At 35.9% G+C, this 19,966-nt stretch overlaps 1 protein-coding gene across 8 annotated transcripts; it reads left to right on the forward strand.

Moving 5' to 3' along the window:
* Nucleotides 1-537: 537 nt before the first annotated feature.
* LOC141712676 (uncharacterized) lies at nucleotides 538-18,639 on the forward strand. 8 transcript variants are annotated; one of them, XM_074515704.1, is made up of 6 exons: nucleotides 538-1,113; nucleotides 1,856-1,946; nucleotides 2,069-2,157; nucleotides 2,352-2,473; nucleotides 7,628-7,735; nucleotides 11,036-11,888. In XM_074515704.1, exon 6 carries the CDS (start codon nucleotides 11,041-11,043, stop codon nucleotides 11,809-11,811), a length of 771 nt encoding a protein of 256 aa, XP_074371805.1. In that variant the 5' UTR covers nucleotides 538-1,113; nucleotides 1,856-1,946; nucleotides 2,069-2,157; nucleotides 2,352-2,473; nucleotides 7,628-7,735; nucleotides 11,036-11,040; the 3' UTR covers nucleotides 11,812-11,888. The 8 variants fall into 8 exon arrangements, 5 of the variants coding, with proteins under 5 accessions (XP_074371805.1, XP_074371802.1, XP_074371803.1 ...); XM_074515701.1 differs by having other exon boundaries at nucleotides 538-1,109; XM_074515702.1 differs by having other exon boundaries at nucleotides 538-806; nucleotides 963-1,109; nucleotides 1,856-2,157.
* The last annotated feature ends 1,327 nt before the right edge of the window (nucleotides 18,640-19,966 follow it).

The raw sequence follows: 19,966 nt of genomic DNA on the forward strand, positions 1-19,966 counted from the left end.
CACATGATACATGAAACCGTATTGCAATAGACTATGAATATTTTTTTAAAAAAATTAACTCAAAATCAAATTTTCCTTCAAATGTAATTGATTTAAATAAAATAAAGCATATTTTCCTAAGTAGTAAAAGTCTTCCAAATAAATAAATTATCTTTTAAATCCTGAATAATTTTATTCCAATTTAAAATTTAGTTAATAGATTATAATAACTAGTTTAATAAAATTAAGAAATTTTAATTAAAATAACTATTTTTTTTAGAATTAAAAACTTGGAATCTGTTTAAATATTTACCAATTAATTAAATTATAACAATAACTATAAATTAACTTATTATAGTAAATAACAATTATTATTGAAATCACCAAAACATTTATTATGGAAATTAACATCATGAAATAACTATATATTTTTACAAATTAAATAAATTTACACTTATTTAATAATAATATTAATGTGTACATTTTATAAAAAATATTATATTTATAATTTTTTTGAAAAAAATAGTAAATGCAAATTTGGGCCGGCAAGACTGAAATTTGGAGGGCGGCAAATGAAATTTTCGGCCAAAAAATAAAGTTGGGTCTAAATCTCTCGATTATCATTTTATCCACTATGTCTCTCTCACTCGAGCGCAATTAGGGTTGATACACATTCGAGTGCTAGCGCATTCAGTAGCATATTCGGGTTTCATTCAATGGTTTGGGGTTCAATAAGGGTTTCAGCTAGGTTTAGATTCAATTCAAGGGGTTCAATGAGACTAATTTGGGGTTCAATTAGGGTATAAGTTTTGATTTGGGTGTAACAGGTTCAACATCTCTCTCTCTCTCGCCCCCCCTTAATCTCTCCCTCAATCTCTCTCCTGTTCCCCTCTCTCTCATTGTCTCTCTCTATCTCTATCTCTCCCCCTCTCTGTGTGTGTATGATATTCATAGTTGTAAGGAACTGTTTGGAATTGTTTTAGGCTATTAGATGAATACCAAGGGAAGGTACCATTGATAAGATTTGGGGAAGATGGAAAATGAATAGCTGATTCAGATGTCATTATTGGCCATCTTGAAGAAAGATATCTTGTTCCTTTGCTTGCTATTCCTGCTCAATTTGCCTCTGTGTATGTATGCCATCCTCTTTCTTTATATTTACATATACTATATATATGTGTTTGTATGTTTGTGTGTGATGTTATAATCTCTGTCAAATTGTAATAATAAGCTTCAGAAAATTACTTATGTTTCTTGTATAGTTATTGACTGACTTGTTTTTTTATTGTAATAATTTAAATTAACAGAACTAGTAGTATAGAATGTATTTAGATGTACCGTCCATGCCAAAGAATGATCACTTTTAACTATAATATAGTGTTTGTATCTACTATCAAGTTCAATCGTATTCTTGTTTTGTTGGAGATTAATATTTGAGTTGACAAAAAGGTCTTACGACGTAGTTGATTATCCAGACCTAATGATGCTAAGTTCATTTGGTTACTTTATTCTTTATGTGGTATTGTAGAGGATCAAATATATTTTCTTTATTCGTTAATTTTTGACGAGTAAAGATGCCAGTGATGGGTGAGAGCAGGCTTTGGTTGATGAATTGAAGGCCCTTTGTCCCTCCATCACTCTTTCTGTCTATGTGTCCCTCTCTCGTAATGTATTCTTATTGTCAATATATCGTAAAATGTGGTCTCTGAGTGTGTACCTGCATTAGCTATATATGTACAATTGATTTCCTTCTCCATTTTTAAATACTTGTAAAACTTGATGCATCATATGCTTTTTTTGTGTGGTTCAATGCAATACCACTTGCATGATCATATAAAATCTCTGCTTTTGACTTTTGGTGGTGAATCTTTTGCAGATAATACAGAGTTGTCTCCAAGAATGGATATAGGGAGCAAGGTTACAATTATTTACTTTTGGTTGAACTTCGAATTTCCTGGACATACAAGGTTACAATTATTTGTGATATGATTTCGCTAGTGCAATGTTGTAACCTGTAGTAGATGAAATTAATACAATCATACTCTGCATTTACCCACATTTCTGTATGTTTTTTCGCTTGTTCAATTAGGGATCGAGTAAACATTTGGGTGCAAGCAACTCTTCTGATTTCAAGTTGTGTCTGGGTTTGATTCAGAGGCATGGCCCCTGTTCTGCCTTGTATGTAAACTCTATGCGAGTGAATATGTTTGAATGTTTAATTTATGTTGTGTATATAAATACTTTTTTGTATTGTATTTGCATACACGAGTTAATTGACTTGCATGATTGTATCCTCATCCTCTTTCTAATTAGCAGTAAAATTAGCTTCATGTTTTTCCAGTACCCTATAATATACGTGTACCTATTTGTAGGCCTATGTTCAGCAGCTGGAAAGTCATCATTTAAAACTGCTGCTTCAGTGGAGCAAGAGTTAGAAAGAACTCGGAAGCAAGTAATGGAGGAAAACTTAGACCTCGATACCTTATAGATACAAGTACTCCCTTCGTCCCAATTTATCTGTCTTGTTTGACTTTTGATGGTTAAATTGACTCAACTTTGACCACAAATAAAATCTCATTCTTTCATTATTTTGAAAAATAAAAATATACATATTGTCAGGTTCTCCATGATAATACATGTGTTTTTAGGTATAATTTTGGTATTTTCAGGTTTATAAGTGCAAAAAAGAGAGATTAAAAGCTAATAGAAGAGAATTAAGAACATATCAGAGATAGAATAGCAGAGAAACAGAGAGATTCAGAGAGATTTAAGGCAGATTTGAGAGAGAAACAAGAGTTTTAAGCTAGAAACCCTAGAGAGAGAAAGTTTGTTATAGAGAGAGAAAGAGAATGGTGGAAACTGATTCCATTTTCATATTCAACATAATGAAGCACAATCACAATACAGATATTTATAGACACTACTTACATATAACTAATCTACACTAAAAGACACTACTAACCCCACTTGAGTAGCACAGACCAGCCTTTGTACCATACAAGACACCTTTACTAGCACACTACTAACACCATACTACTACACTGCTACTATACTAATGATCAGTAATCCTGACAACCCTTCCTCCTTAAGTTTGAACCATGTCCCCATGGTTCACTTCCTGAGTTAAGTCTGAAGGAACAGGATCATCATGCATCCTTGACAAAGCATCAACAACAATATTGTCAGTACCCTTCCTATACAAAATAGTATAGTTGTATCCCATAAGCTTGTTGATCCACTTCTGCTGTAGAAGATTACTAATCTTCTGCTCAGCTAAAAACTTCAATGCCCAATGGTCTGTCTTGATGTAAAAATGCTTGTCCATTAAGTAGGGAGACCTCTTTTTAACAGTTGCTACCACAACCATCAATTCCTTCTCATAAGTGGACATAGACTGTCCTCTTATACCCAAGGCCTTACTAAAATAAGCCAGAGGTTTTCCTTCTTGAGTTAGGACAACCCCAATTCCAGTATTGCAAGCATCTGACTCCACTGTAAATTCTTTCGTATAATCTGGTAATCTAAGAATACGGGTACTAGTCATAGCTTGCTTCAGAGTTGTGAATGCAGTAGTGGCTTCCTCAGTCCAGTGGAAGTTATTTTTTTGCAACAAATTAGTCAAGGGTTTAGCTATAATTCCATATCCTTTGAAAAATTTCCTATAATAACCACTTAATCCCAAGAACCCTCTTAAGGCCTTCAAATTTTGAGGAATAGGCCAAGCTAGCATATCAACAACTTTAGATTGATCAACAGCCACTCCTTGTCTAGAAATCACATGTCCTAAATAAGCTACCTGGCTTGTCATAAACTCACATTTGGATGCCTTAGCAAATAGCTTGTGCTGTCTCATGAGCTTGAAGATTTGCTCCAAATGTAGTAAGTGATCTTCAGCAGACTTGGAGTATATGAGGATGTCATCAAAGAAGACCAGTGTGAACTTTCTCAAGTGTGGTCTAAAGACATCATTCATCAAATTCTGGAAAGTTGCTGGTGCATTTGTGAGCTCAAATGGCATCAAAGTAAACTCGTAATGTCCTAAATGAGTTCTAAATGCTGTTTTTCCCACATCTGCTTCCTGTATTCTCACCTGATGGTATCCAGCTTTTAGATCTAATTTAGTAAAGTATTCAGCCCCATGAAGCTCATCCAATAATTCTTCAATAAGAGGGATTGGAAATTTATTCTTGATGGTTAAGGAATTTAGCTTACTGTAGTCTATACAGAATCTCCAAGTGCCATCCTTCTTCTTAACCAGCAAAATAGGAGATGCAAATGGTGAGCTACTAGGCCTGATGACCCCAGATTCCAGCATTTCTGCTACCAGATTCTCAATTTCATTTTTTCTGGTCAAAAGAAATCCTATAAGGTCTCATAGAGAAAGGTTGTGATCCTTCCTTCAAATCAATGGAATGTTCAATATCTCTTTTTGGAGGTAATCCAACTGGAGGTTGAAAAATATCATCGTAATCTGTTATGAGCTGCTTCAGCTTTTCTCCTTCCTTACCAATCCCAACATCTCCTTCTGTCTAATGAGAGAAGATATAATCATTATCCACCACATCCAATACAAACATCAACCCATTTTCCTGTCTCTGGCAACTATTCATAAACTGAGCAGCTGTCATCTGTTGCAATATAGGTTTACTTGGTTACTGGTTATCCTGTAGTTTAATCATTTTTCCTTGTTGTTGAAATTGCATCTGCAATTGTTTGAAATCAAAAGTTACTGGACCTAAGGTTCCTAACCAGTCCACTCCCAATACCAAATCATAACTTCCCATAGGTAGTGTCTTCACACTAGTTTGAAACTGGTAATTTCCCATATGCCAAGAAAACTTCTTACACTCATACTGACTGACCAGTTGATTACCATTAGCTACCAAAACCTTAACAGGTAAAGTCTTAACCAAATCACACTTCAATTGAGTAGCAGTTTTATCATCAATAAAACTATGAGTAATCCCTCCATCAATGAGTATAGAAAAGTATTTTTTTTCCCTTCATACCGGTAAGTGTGATGGTTTGACCATCCTGGACTCCTTCAATTGCATGAACTGAAACAGCCATGGGCTGATTAAGGTCTGATTCAATTTGTAGTCATTCCTTTGCAACAAGTGAATCAACAACTTCATTATCTTTAAGAGCTATTTGATTTTCATCTTTTACCACTTGTCCCTGCAAGGTGGATAAGATACTCTTTTCTTTTGTTGGCTTCCAGTTACTAATAACCTTCCTCTCAATCAGCCTTGATTGCTCATAACATCTAGCTTTCTTGTATGCATGATAAACTGTATCTGGCCCAAGCAGTTGTACAACCACTTGTACTTCTTTCTGTAATCCACTGGCAAAACACTCCATGAAATAGTCTTCTGTTAGTGATGGTACTCGATCCTTCAACTGTTCCATATACCTCTCAAACTGATTATAATAGTGTTCCACAATACTAATCTGTCTCAGCTGCTTAAAGTTCTCAAAGAGTAACTAATGTTCCTCTTTACTGAATCTTGACATAATTCCTTTAGAAAATTGTTTCCAATCTATCAGAGAATTCTCCAGGGAATACACCTGATACCATTTTTTGGCACTTCCTTCTAAGTGCATCCCAACAATAGCTACCTTTTTTTCTTCCTGAACTCCATATATGTCAAAATACTGATTGCAGTCATGTATGCAATCCTCCACTGCTTTCCCCTCATCAAACCTTGGAAACCTAAGCTTCAAGTACTGTAAGTTACCAGAATCTGCCTTGTCAACCATATTTCTCTTTCTATACTTCCTTTTACTCTGAGAACCAAAAGGATTAACAAAACCTTCTTCACAGTCCCGAGTCTTCATTTGTAACCATTCTACCATCATTTTCCTGACTACTTCAATAGTAGCTTCCAACTTCTCTAACTTCTTAGAGGTTTTCTCCTTATTAACCTGAATCTGTTGCTTAACTGAAGATACTGCTTCATCAAAAGCCAGATCTTCTATTCTGTAAACAACTCAGTCCATTTCTCAAACACATGGAGTGCAATCTTAATATTGCTAATCAACAATCACTATATCTCCTAGTTCTCACTCTTCAAGTCCTTCTTAACTACTGAGATCACACAACAACACTTCAATCCCACCAATTCACACCAATAATCACAGTACTAACACAGAACAGAGTTTATAACTACTAGAAATGTACTAAACTTGCTGTTTTTGTACTTTTCACCTTGAATATCAACTAATCCACTGGTAATCACACACAAACAACTATCACAACTACAACTTAGCTAATACTAACAGTAAAATTCATAGATCTAAAAGTATAAGTTAGAACAACACCTGATTGAGTGAGATTGCAAATGTCTGAACTTTGATAAGAGATTACTGTAAATCTAGGCTCGATCTACTCGGATTTGAGCGCTCAACATGATAGAAGCAGTGGTTGATCTGATTATAGAGCTCTGATACCAATTTTTCAGGTTCTCCATGGCAATATATGTGTTTTTAGGTATAATTTTGGTATTTTTGAGGTTTATAAGTGCAGAAAAGAGAGATTAACAGCTAATAGAAGAGAATTACGAACAGATCAGAGATAGAACAACAGAGAAATAGAGAGATTCAGAGAGATTTAAGGCAGAAATGAGAGAGAAACAAGAGTTCTAAGCTAGAAACCCTAGAGAGAGAAAGTTTGTTATAGAGAGAGAAAGAGAATGGTGGAAACTGATTCTATTTTCATATTCAACATAATCAAGCACAGTCACAATACATGTATTTATATACACTGCTGACATATAGCTAATCTACAGTAAAAGACACTACTAACCCCACTTAAGTAGCACAGACCAGCCTATGTACCATACATGACACCTTACTTTACTAGCACACTACTAACACCATACTACTACACTGCTACTATACTAATGATCAGTAATCCTGACACATATAAAAGTAGATTACACATACTTTTTAATGATATAAATTTATAAGTATTTTCGATATTATACTATATGAAATTTTTGGTCAAAGTTGGGTCAATTTGACCGTAAAAAGTCAAACAAGACAGATAAATTGAGACGGAGGGAGTATTTAGCTATTAATGGGAAAAGTTACAAAATTTTTACTAACATCCTTTAGAATGGAGAAAATTAGTTGACATAAGCCCATGGCTATCTGCTAATCCATTTTATTTAACTCTTTGGTCCAAAATAACTTCTGGTACATAATTTATAAATTATTCCTGGTCTATTTAGTTGATGTTAGCATTAACTAAAGGAAATTAAACTTGTCATTAATATTTATATACTACTCTTTTAATAACATTAATTAGTGTCAATTATTATTTTTTCAATTACTGGTTTACGTAATGGTTTTCTATACTGAATTTGTATTTTGTATTTTGTCTTTATTTTCTGACCCATTTGTGTTTTCTGGCACATGTTACATCATTTTCTGATCCATTATAATCAAACCTACAACCTTGGCCAATGTAAATTTCAATTGTCAAAGTTATTTCCATGTCTTTCATTAGGTGGCAAATTTCTTTGCCGTATGTTCGATTTCTGCCTTGTTTAATTTTTTTTATTTTAATTTTATTTTTGTTCAATTGAATCGAATACTATGATTTTGTAATATGCTACATAACCTTTGTTTAATCTACGTGAAATAGATGTTTGGAGTTGAGATAAATCCTCGAGGTGCTGAAAGCTTCCTCATGGTATCGTCAAATATGAGTTTGAGTCTATACATCTACAACTCTTCTGCTCTTCCAAGCAAGGTGTTTTTTCTACCCGCATCATATTTAGAAAAGAACAATTCATTTGTGAATTTCTATTTCTAGTATTAATGAACTATATGATAGGCTGCATTTGATATAGATACACTCTAACTTATTCGTACTGCTTTTAATAATTAATTCTTAAATTTAATTTACTCTGGCCAAGGCAAGGCAGAGTCAAAGGCACCAAGATATGATGCATTGCTTGCAAATTCCGATTCGATGGAGACAATAAATGATTTAACCACTACTTACAACTTTACATCTCTTTGTAATAGAATATGTATTTTCTTACAGAACTTGATTTATCTTTTTGTAATAATTCATGAGATTTTATGGGGAGGGGTCTTAGCAACTGTTTGTTGTTAAAAGGTTGTTAACAAACAGTTTATCAGCCGTTGGATGGGGGATTAACGGGTGAGATGGCATCTGGAATGCGGAAATTTTCAGCGGTTAATCTGGACGGACCGCGGAAAATTTCCGCAGTTGGGTACTATCCCCTTATCCCCAGCATCCCAACAGCAGCTCATTTCACCAAAAAACACCAAAATTTCCAAGAAAAATTCTACTCTCTCCAAGTGACCAAATTAGGCGATTTTGGGGCATTTCATCAAGAAATTCAAGTAGTTTTGTCAATTCAAGGTATATTTCTTCTCTTAAATTTCACATTTTCATGACGGATAAATTATTTGCTCGTATGTTTTGTCATAAACGTCAAAATGAAAAAGAGAGACTATTGATCATAGTTTACATCTTCATGATTTAAATACTAGTGAAGAACCTAAAACCCCTGTATATGTTGAAGATGATGATTTTGTAGATAGAAATGAGGAATTTATTAATTTAGATGACGATTTGGTTGATGTTGAAGATGAAAATAATGAAAATGAGGTTGAAAATGAGGTTGAAAATGATAGTGATAATGTTGAGGGTGAGGATGAAGATGAAGATGATAATGTAGATGATGCAAATTTGTATGAAAATGTTGATGGGGGGGAGTTCCATATTTGAATCAAAATTTTCAAAGTGTGGATGAGGCCGGTCATTTTCTTAGGGCTTATGCTTTACGAAATGGATTTGCTATTAAAATTCAAGCTAGCCATCATAATAAAGACAACGAGATATATGGTCGTTTATATGTTTGTAGGCTTTATGGAAAAAGTGTCGTCGCCGAGAATAGTCAAAATAAACGGCGTAGAGAGGTTCTTCCTAAAAGCGAGTGCAAGGTGAGGATGTATGTCAATTATCAAAAGAAAAAATGTCACTGGGAGGTAACTAGCCTTGAATTGGTACACAACCACGGTCTTGTTTCCCCTAGTAAGATGAATTTGGTACAACGAGAAAGACATGTCAACACCGTGACCCGTAGTTTGATTAAAACGCTTTATGATTCGGGGGTTCGTAATTGTCAAGTGATGAATGTGATTGGTAACATTCATGGAGGTAATGACAAAGTTGGTTTCAATGTTCAACATGTTAGGAATGTGTTAAAGACATGAGAGGAAGAAAATGTTTGAGATTAGTGACGCCCAAGCGAGGTTGGACTTGTTGCATATGTTGAATGACGAAAGTGGTTCTAAAGATTTATTAGGACCGAAGTCGATGAAGAGAATCGCTTGAAGTGTCTAGTATGGATTGATCCGAGATATATGATGGCTTACCAAAATTTTGGCGATGTTATGGCTTTTGATACCACTTATCGGACAAATAGGTATTCAATGCCATTTGTCCCATTTACCGGAGTCAATCATCATTATCAATCGGTAATTTTTGGGTTTGCATTGATGTAGGATGAACATGTGTCGACTTTTGAGTGGATTCTTCGTACTTGGCTTGAAGGTGTGGGGAATAATCCTCCATTGACTATAATCACGAATCAAGATCAAGCCATGGCAAGCGCTATTGTGGCCGAATACTACCCATTTATTGTGTTCTTGGCACATTAGTAAAAAAATCCCCGAGAAATTAGCTCATTATTATTCGGCTTTTTCGGAATTCAAGACGGACTTCAACCATTGCATTTATAAATCTCTCACCGAATGTGTTTTTGAGGCTAGATGGGTGTCGTTTGTGGAAAAGTATCACTTGCAAGATCATAAATGGTTAAATGGGTTATATGAGTTGAAGCGCAAGTGGATTCCTGCATATACTAGAAACACATTTTCGGCATTTCAAAATAGTACATCGAGGAGTGAGGGGATGAATTCTTTCTTTGAAAAGTATGTGAGTTCGGCAACGATTTTGAAGGAATTCATTGAAAATGCCCAAAAAGCATTGGAAAGGAAATTCATGAGGGAGAAGGAAGAAGATTATTTCACCATTAATCTAAAACGTCCCATGAAATTGCATACCACATTGGAGTATCATGCATCTTGTATCTACACTAAGGAAATGTTTAGAAGATTTCAAGATGAATTGGTTGAGTCTTCAAAATACTTTGTTGAAAAAGACCGACGAGCTAGTGAAGAAGGGGAAGGAGTGAGGGATGTTTATACGTACTATAGTTATTATAGGCCCATGTCCGAGCCTACGAGAAGAAATATTTATTTTGTGGCATTTGAGAAAGCAAGCTTTTTGGGAATGTGTATGTGTAGAATGCTTGAACATTCGGGGCTACCTTGTAGACATCTATTGGCGGTCTTCACTAAGAAACGGGTTTCGGAAATTCCCCTGTATTACATAAACCGGAGGTGGACAATGCATGCCAATAGAGTTGATGGTGTGTTGCCTTATAATTTGGATGTTGGACAAAGTCATGAGATGACCTCAACCGATCGATTTAATAGCATGACAATGTTAACCATGAGTTTTTGTCAAAGTAGCATTGCATCCAAGGAACAATATGATTATGCCGTTGGAGTGATGAATCGAGAAATACAAATTCTCGAAAGAATGAACGTTGATGGAATTAAATCTTACGAAAGAAATTCGCAAGCTCCAAATGCAAGTGCTCATGAAGAACCAATTCTTGACCCTATTATGTCCCAAACTAAAGGGAGGAAGAAGGACGTTCGTTTCAAAAGTCCCATAGAATCGATTGGTAAAAAGGAGAAGCCGCCAAGAAAGTGCACTTATTGTCAAATGGAAGGCCATGATAAAAGAATGTGTGCTAGTAGACTAGAAGATCTTAAAAATGTTCAAGAATCGCAATATAATTAGTAGTGTAGCATTTTGTAACCGAATGTTGTAATCTTTTAATGGATTTCAATTTTAAGTGTTTAATATTGCTTTCTTTTTTGTTATGTTTTATTGTCATATAATTGCCAATTATTGTCATATAATTGTGTTTTATTGTGATAGGTAACATGACTAGCGAGTATAGTGGTGACAACAACTCCGATCATAGTTGTGATTCGGTTTCCCACGTTAGCAACACATTCCCGGACTCCCTACCAAGCGACTCGTGGTATGAGGACAATGACGAGGAAGATGTGGTCTCACCAACCTTTGGTGAGATGGAAGATGCATGTGCCGAGTTAATGCCCCTTGTGGACAATGACGAGCCGCCCCATGTGGAGGAAGAGGAAACGGACTTGTACCCACCCAATGAGGAGGCTTATAGGGTCAAAAATTGGATCGAGGCATGCAATTGGATGAAGGGTACTGAACTGTGGAGATTGGTGAACTCTCATCCGGATCCGTACTTCCTTCTGATCTTGAATTTGGGCAACAACACGTCCGATGGAAAATGGAAAAAATCCGGATGGAATGGCGGTAAGCTTGTTAAATGTGATCGGATTGCCGATATTGTAAACTTGAGGCCTCGTGAGGGTTGTAATATGGACCAAATGCGCATTGAATATGTGAAGGGTTGGGTTTCACACCTAACGGGAGGGACGGAGAGGGAACACGAGACATGTTTTGCAAGATTTCGTCTTTATGATGGCTCAAATACGATTCCCGTTACCATTTGGATCGACTCCAACCCTTACCCGTGGAAACTTACGAAAGGCCATATCCGTGATGGTTGTGTACTTGTTCTCTACCATATTACATGCTTCATGGATACTACGCAAGGAGTTGCTCAACACCGGTTATCCGGTGGTCTTTCTAATATACTAGGTATTTTTGGTTAGGATCAATATATTTCGTAAAATTTAGTTGATTGTATTGATAATGTAATTTTCATTCGAACCTATGTATTTTCATTAAATTTGAGCGGCAATTATGTATTTTATATGAATTTAAGTATGAAATTTGAGATTGAAAGTGTACGTATAAATTTGAGATTAAAAATTAAAATTTACAAGTCGAACTATACATTAGAAATTGTTATGAAATGTATTGAAAAGTTTTTTCTAATATTTGGACAAAATGTTGGCTTTTGTTGACTTTTTAAGGAATTTTCAATTTAATTTAAAAATTGAAAAAAATTATTATTTTTCAAAAATCACTCATTACCGTATTTTAAGATTTTTGAGAGTGGTTTGGATTGTTGGAAGTTAGTTTCGGACTAACTTCCAAAAATTAAGAAATTTCAACAGGAAACTTTGCATGCATTGCTCTGTTTCTGCTCTATTTTTTGTAAAGAAACCAAAGGGACGGACTGCGGAAATTTTCCGCGGTTGGGCTGAGGAGGGACCGCGGAAAATTTTCACGGTTGGGCGGGGATTTTTCTTCTTCTACACACTGTATACAGACAGCCAACCTGCACAAATTCACCAAAATTGCCAACAAAATCCAGCAAAATTCACCACCTATAATCCTCCAAAATTGCCAACAAAATCCCACACCTATAATCCTCCAAATTCACCAAAATTGGCAACAAAAATCCCACACACCTATAATCCTCCAAAATCCAGCATAATTCACCAAAATAATCCTCAAAATCCAAAACAATCCAAAATCCACAAAATCCACCAAAATAAAATCAAATAAAACCGACAATATAAAATCAAATGAAATCAAAGTACGTAAACAGACAATATAAAATCAAATGAAATCCAAGTACGTAATCCGACAACCTAAAATCAAATAAAATCCAACTACATACGAAATGAAATCAACCACATAAGTACTACGAAGCTTCGTGACGCCTACGCATACGACTCCCGGGAATCCTCCTTGCCTTCCCTAGCTGAAGCTCCCTGGCTATCCGATACCTAAAGGTATCCACCTCCTCCTGTGACCAATTCGGTACCTCGGCTAAGTCATATCCTTGTGTGAAATAGTCCATGTACTTCATCACATAAACACCGCAAACATTAGAGTTTCGTTTCTTTGGCCTGGACGGTAGAGCTAGGACCTCGGCTGAAGTAGGGTCACGCCCCACGACTGGGTGTATCATATGCAATAGTCTCGGCAACAACCATGAATGCAATGAAATTATGATTCGAGAATGAATATAATATACAATTGGTAAGGACTACATAGAAGACAATAATAGTAGAGGAACATACCACCACTCGTATATCCTCACAATAATCCGGCTCGTCATTCATTAAATCTATGATAAGACCTCCAAATCGTCTAGTACCGAACATGATCAAAACCCAATGCACATCTCCGATACAACATGGGATGAATATGTAGTCCGCCTCGAGAACAGAAGGACCAACAGTAGCACCGGAAAAACCAGTAAAACTACGTAATGCTTTATTCCATGCCCTCTGCAATGTATCTCCACCGACCCTCGATGCTTTTCTGATTTTCTTCATATGTCCTTTCCCAAGAACCATGAAGTAGGGATCCATGAAATAATAGACGGGTTTCCTCTCCCATATACCTCCAGTGTGAATCTCCTCCTCCCAACTCCTTAGCAGTCCCTGAAAATATATATGAATGCAATGAGTAAAATGAATGCAACAAATAAAATGAATGCAACAACTAAAATGTATTAGACAACTAAAATGTATTAGACAACTAAAATATATTAGCAACGAGTAACGAACAATACCATATAAGTGTATATGATCCTGTCATCAGCCCATGTTCCTAGAGCCAGACTCTGCATAACTGATGCATGTACGTGATAGTCCTGAACACTAAGACCACCGGGAATCCTCGGCGCCATCCCAAAGCCCCATCCCCAATCTGAATATATAGCATTCTTCTTTGTCATGCTGAGACTCTTAGTGATACTCGACTTCTCCCCTTTCATCCTGCGGGATGCAATCTTCGCGGGCCTACTAGATGAGGTAATAGTCTGGGGTGGCTGAGACACATGCCGGGATGGCTGTGTCATGTCAACGACATCCTGGGCAGGAATGGCTGGAATGTCAAAGTCGTTAGCCAAAGGTGCAATGAAATCTGGTTTTATGTTCTGAAATGTGGGAGGTCTGTAAGCGGGTCCTTTGATCTTCTTCATCAACCGAGAGAATGGTGTGAGGAAGGTACCAGAAATCCTTCCAAACTCCTCCACAAACTCAGGAGGAACCCTAGCATCCAGCTGCTTCAACATATTAAGCCCGACAACCATCTACAAACAAAAACAAGCAAATATTTTTTCATTAATTCTACAAGGATATCATATCATCAAGATGAAATATGTGTGAAAGTAAATTTTGTAGTGTGTGGTGGTGTAATGTGAAATATGCATATTTGTAAAACACTTACAACTTCATATCCCTCGAGGCTATCATACAAATTCCTCGTCTTGTACTGCTGCTGATGCTGTGGATCGGGCTTCCCTATGCGCATACGAGATATATCAGCATACCACGCCATGTAATCAGCCTCCGAAGCTATGTCTACCGAGTCATCAACAAGTCCATCCAAATCTGAACAAAACCTGGCCCATTTTCCAATATCAATAAACCACCGCACCAGCCAATCCTCCCCTACAAATGTGGCATCCTTAGCCCCCCTGTAACCAACCATGTTCACCAGTGCCCGTGGAATCTGGGGACTAGAACCAAATTGTCTCGACACCCTGTCCGGATGCTGCCACTCAACCACGTCATAACATACAAGGGGAACTCGACCGCACCCAGCTAACTGTGCCTATATCATCTCACTGTCCATAATATCTTCGAACCTAGCATACGGCCTCTAGACCACCTCATCACCAGCAACACCATCAAACTCACCCCTATAGAATGGTAAGCTGTGGTGAGGACCTGACATCCTGCGCTTCTTCGAAACCCCAACATGAGTATCACTATAAAAGGCCCATCCCTCGACAATCGGATAATCCTCCTAACCGGGAGATCGTAAAGGCACGTCAATACGAGGAAATCTCTCGTAAGACCAAACCTGTAACACCCAGACACAACAAGCAATGCTCTTGCTTCCCTTCCTTGCAGCAATCTCCAAACCCCGGTATATATGAGCTAACACAGCTGCACCCCAAGTATAATAAGGAATATCCCGCATATTAATCAATGGGTGCATATACCGAACATGAACAAAAGACCGGTTGATGCTGGGGAAGAGAATATAACCCATAAGGAATAGAAGATACGCCTTAGTATGTACAACCATGGTCCTCATATTGTTCTTCTCAGGCTTCTGTGCACCATTTCTCTCAAACAACCACCCTAGCTTGATGTTATTCTGATACAAAGCCTCCTTCACCTACTCCTCGGTCAAAGGCTCAAACCAGTTATTAGCAAAATACGCAGCCTTGTTCTCTATCACCCCACAAGTTAGTGCATCCCCATGAACTGGCAACCTTAGAATAAACCCTACATCCTCCAGTGTAAGAGTCATCTCCCCCTGCCTTGTGAAAAAAGTGTTGGTTTCAGGTCTCCAACGCTCTACTAAAGTAGATATCAACCGAGTGTCAGTAGCCAAGATAACAGCAGGGTCTGCAAAAATCCCAAACCCAAGCATGCGTAGCAATTCCCGCTGTGGTCTCCTTAACTTCCATAAGTGCAATGACTTGTTTCCCGAATAACTCTGCAACTCATCTCTCCCTGCACCATCCCAAACATCCTCACTAACATGATATCAATTATGCCAAATAACAATATGCGCGTTTAGACCCGACAACATATTCCCGAAATCACCAAAATTATCCATACCTGAAAATATTGTCAACATAATTCATCAATCACCACAATAAAAACACCACGTACACAATTAAACAATTACCACATATATAATCACCTAAATTAACACTAATTTCATAAATTATAAATTCTTAAAATAATTCGAATGTAACACTAATTTTATCAATAAATTCTATTTTTACACTAAATAATTCAAAATTAACTCTAATTCAGTTCGAATTTCACACTATTTTTTCATTAAATTCGAATTTCACACTATTTTTTCATTAAATTCAAAATTAACTAAATTAATTCAAAAATATTTCGATTTTACCAAATTATGCAAATTCGATTTTACCAAATTTATACACCAAATTAATTCACTAATTAAATTCGATTTTAACTAGTCATTTATCCTAAATATAATTCGAATTTAAATTTTCATTAAATATATCCTAAAAAATGAATTAAATTGATCGAAATTAAATTTTAATTAAATAAATCCTAAAAAACGAATTAAACTAATCGAAATCAACACTAATTTATCCTAAAAATCTATTAAATTAATCCTAAAAACGATTTAAATTAAACTAATCGAAATCAGCACTAATTTAAACTAAAACTAATATTTTCCTAAAAATTTTAAAAAAATCGAATTTAATCATACTATATATCATATGAAAATTCATTATAAGGATTCATACATTAATTAATCCTAAAAATTTGAATTGCATACATAAAATCAGATCTACACTAAGAAAAAAGAATAAATTATATCAATAAAACTGTAAATAACATAAAGGAATCGATTAGATACATTAATTACGAAAAAGGAGAATGATTTTGCTGATTGTTGTGTGTGTTTTGCTTCTGTTGGAGGTGTTGTTGTTGCTGCTGCTGCTGCTGCTGCTGTAACTGCTGCGGCTGTGTGGCTGTGTTTTGTGTTTGTGTTTTGTTGAGAGTCTGTGTTTTCTAGGGATTAGGTATACAAAAAACGAGCCTAACCGTGGAAATTTTCCACGGTCCGTGTCTAAAGATATTTCAGTAAGTACACCGGACCGCTGAAATTTTCCGCTGTCCCTCTTATGAAAATTTAATTTCCACCCGTTAGATCCACTATCCAACGGTGGAAAGAGTGTTTGTTGTAACCAGTCTACAACAAACGTTTGTTGTAGACCGGCCCCCGAGATTTTATTTATTATTTGAATTGAGTTGTTAGTTTAAGCATTATTTGAATATTCCTATTTATATATGAATTTAAATGTTTGTCTATTGATTATTATATTTGTGAAACTTAAAGGAAAAATAAGAAAAAAGAAGCTATTGAATAAATGAATTATTAAAAATTATTTATGCGGGTCTTATATAAATATAGGCCCCAAATATGTGGGGCCCGCTTTTTTTAGAAATCAGAACATTAGTTGCAACATAAAATTTGTGTTGCTCTAGGTGCTATCACAACATCTATATTGGTTTATTATAACAATTGAGACTTTGTTAGCTGAGACCTGTTTTGATATTACTATAGACACCTATGGTTACTAGCTAGGACCCAACATAACTTTAGTGTTGCTATAGACATTTTTTGGCCTATAGCAACATCAAATGGGGTGTATAGAGACATAATTTTGATGTTGCAAGAAGCCATCTATGGCATAGTCCTCTAACTGCTCATCTTGTTCCAACTCAAACTCATAAGTTTTTAGAATGCCATACAATCTCTCTAAAGTGAACTCCTTATAATCTTGAGAGTTTCTAGAGACAATCATAGGCTTCCAGTCTTTTGGTAGAGATTTAAGAAATTTCAGGTTTGAATCTTTTGTCTGGTAGATTCTTCCATGCAGCTTCAGTACATTTAGTAGTTTTTGAAACCTACTAAAGATGTCACTTAAAGACTCACTTTCTTCATGATAAAAGTGCTCATACTGCTGTATGAGCAGTTGCATCTTATTCTCCCTCACTTGTTCAGTTCTATCACATATAATTTGAATTGTATCCCAAATATCCTTGGCAGATTTACAGTTGATAACATTGTCAAATATATCACTATCAAGATCATTGTACAAAATGTTCATAGCCTTTTTATCTTTGTGCACTTGCTCAATATCTTCATCTGTCCCTTCTGATTGTGGCTTTGGGATGGTCTGCTCATTGCCTGCAGTTCCTTCAACATCTGTAGCAGCTCTTCGAGGAACATGAAGGCCTTTCTCAATGCAATCAACATACCTTTCATCTTGAAAGAGAAGATGAAAGTGCATTTTCACCTTCCAATGGTGATAATTGTCTTTATCCAGAAAAGGGACCTTCACTCCAATATCCTTCCTACTCATGTTGTTAGTTGTTTTGATCTTTAAACTCTTAGTGTGTCAAGAGCTTGCTCTGCTACCAATTGTTACTCCCAAACAATCTAACAATAGAATTACAGAAGGGGGATGAATGTAATTCTTGGTTTCTTTTGGAATTTAAGAAAATTCTTTATCAAAATATATCAGTGTTTGAATATTCAATTGCTCGGAATGAAATATAAATGTATTCAAAACATAAAGTAATTAAACACAGAGATTTTAAAACTTTCTGGTGGATTGATCTTTTTCACCAAAGATATATATTAGATATATTTGTGATGTCATGTCTAATCTAATTTGTTTAGTTTCAGAACTTAGTATCAGAACTTAACTGAAAATCAGAACTTGCTGAAGACAGGAAGTTATCAGAACTTAAGGCGTCAGAACTTATATCAGGACTTAAGTGCGGGTACATTTCAGATAAGGAAAGCAGCTGATTTACAGGAGAGGATCTGGATTAAATAAGTAAAGATATGCATGAAGAATTGGACAGCTATAGGACTGCAGGAAATACTCTCTGATTGATGTATTCTAGGAAACAGAAGCATTATCATATCAATTAGTAGTTATCTTGTAACTGTGTATTATATAAACACAGATTAGGGTTTAGACTATAAGTGTTATCATTCCTGAGAATATTATTCATTGTAACCTTAACAGCTCTTAGTGATATCATACATCACTGAGAGTGTAGATTAAACCTACTGTAACAGAGTTTGATATATTGAATAAACTTATTTTCTGTTACATACTTGTGTTCATAATCGAATTGATCGAAGATACTATATTCAACCCCCTTCTATAGTATCATTGAGGCCTAGCAAGTGGTATCAGAGCCTTTCTGTTAACACACATATAGTTAAGATCCAAACGAACAATCAATCATGTCTGAACAAGGAAAAATACCAGACCCTCAAGAACCTGCAAAGGTTCAACCCATTCAAAACACCAGTAAATATGAAACCATCAGGGTTCCTATGCTCAGGGTGTCTGAGTACCCTGTATGGAGTGTGAAGATGGCCATGTTTCTGGAAGCTACAGATCTTTAGACAGAATTTATGATGGTCCACACAAGACCACAAAGCTTTCTGTTGCAGTTGGAAATGAGCCACAGAGGATGATTCCCAAAGAAAAGAGAGAATTCACCAATGAAAACATCTCTTCACTAGGCAAGGATGTAAAAGTAAGACACTTGCTTCATAGTGCACTTGACAATGTCATGTCAAACAGGGTGATTGGATGCAAGACTGCAAAAGAAATCTGGGATGCATTGGAAGTGAGATGTCAAGGAACCAATGCCATCAAAAAGAACAGGAAGACAATACTCACACAGGAGTATGAGCACTTTGACTCAAAATCTGATGAGTCACTAACTAATACATATGACAGATTCACAAAGCTGTTGAATAATCTGTCACTAGTGGATAAGGAATATGATACAGAAGATTCAAATATGAAATTCCTACTAGCTCTTCCTGAAAAGTGGGATTTGAAAGCTACTACAATAATAGATAACTATGAACTTGCTGATATGTCTCTTGATGAAATCTATGGGATGCTCAAGACTCATGAACTTGAGATGGAGCAAAGAAAGAAGAGGCATGGAGGGAAGTCTAAGACAATTGCTTTAAAGGCTGAAGAAAAGCCAATTGTCTCTAGGAAGGTAAAAGGAAAGGCTCTCATCATACAGTCTGATTCAGAGTCATCAGATTCTGATGATGATGATTCTAAACCTGATAATTTATCTGAAGTGGATGTTGATGCAGAGATGATGCAACTGTGTGCTCTTATGGTGAAGAGTATCACAAAGATAACTGTTAGTCCTTTAACAATATAACAAGAATTACAGAAGGGGGGTTGAATGGAATTCTTGAACTTTTTTCTCAAAATAAAAATGTTCAACTCGATTATAGATATATTTGTTTTGATTAGCACAATGCGGAATGTAAACTTAA

The sequence above is a fragment of the Apium graveolens genome, chromosome 3 (assembly GCF_009905375.1).
Source record: "Apium graveolens cultivar Ventura chromosome 3, ASM990537v1, whole genome shotgun sequence".
Classification (NCBI taxonomy): Eukaryota; Viridiplantae; Streptophyta; class Magnoliopsida; order Apiales; family Apiaceae; genus Apium; species Apium graveolens.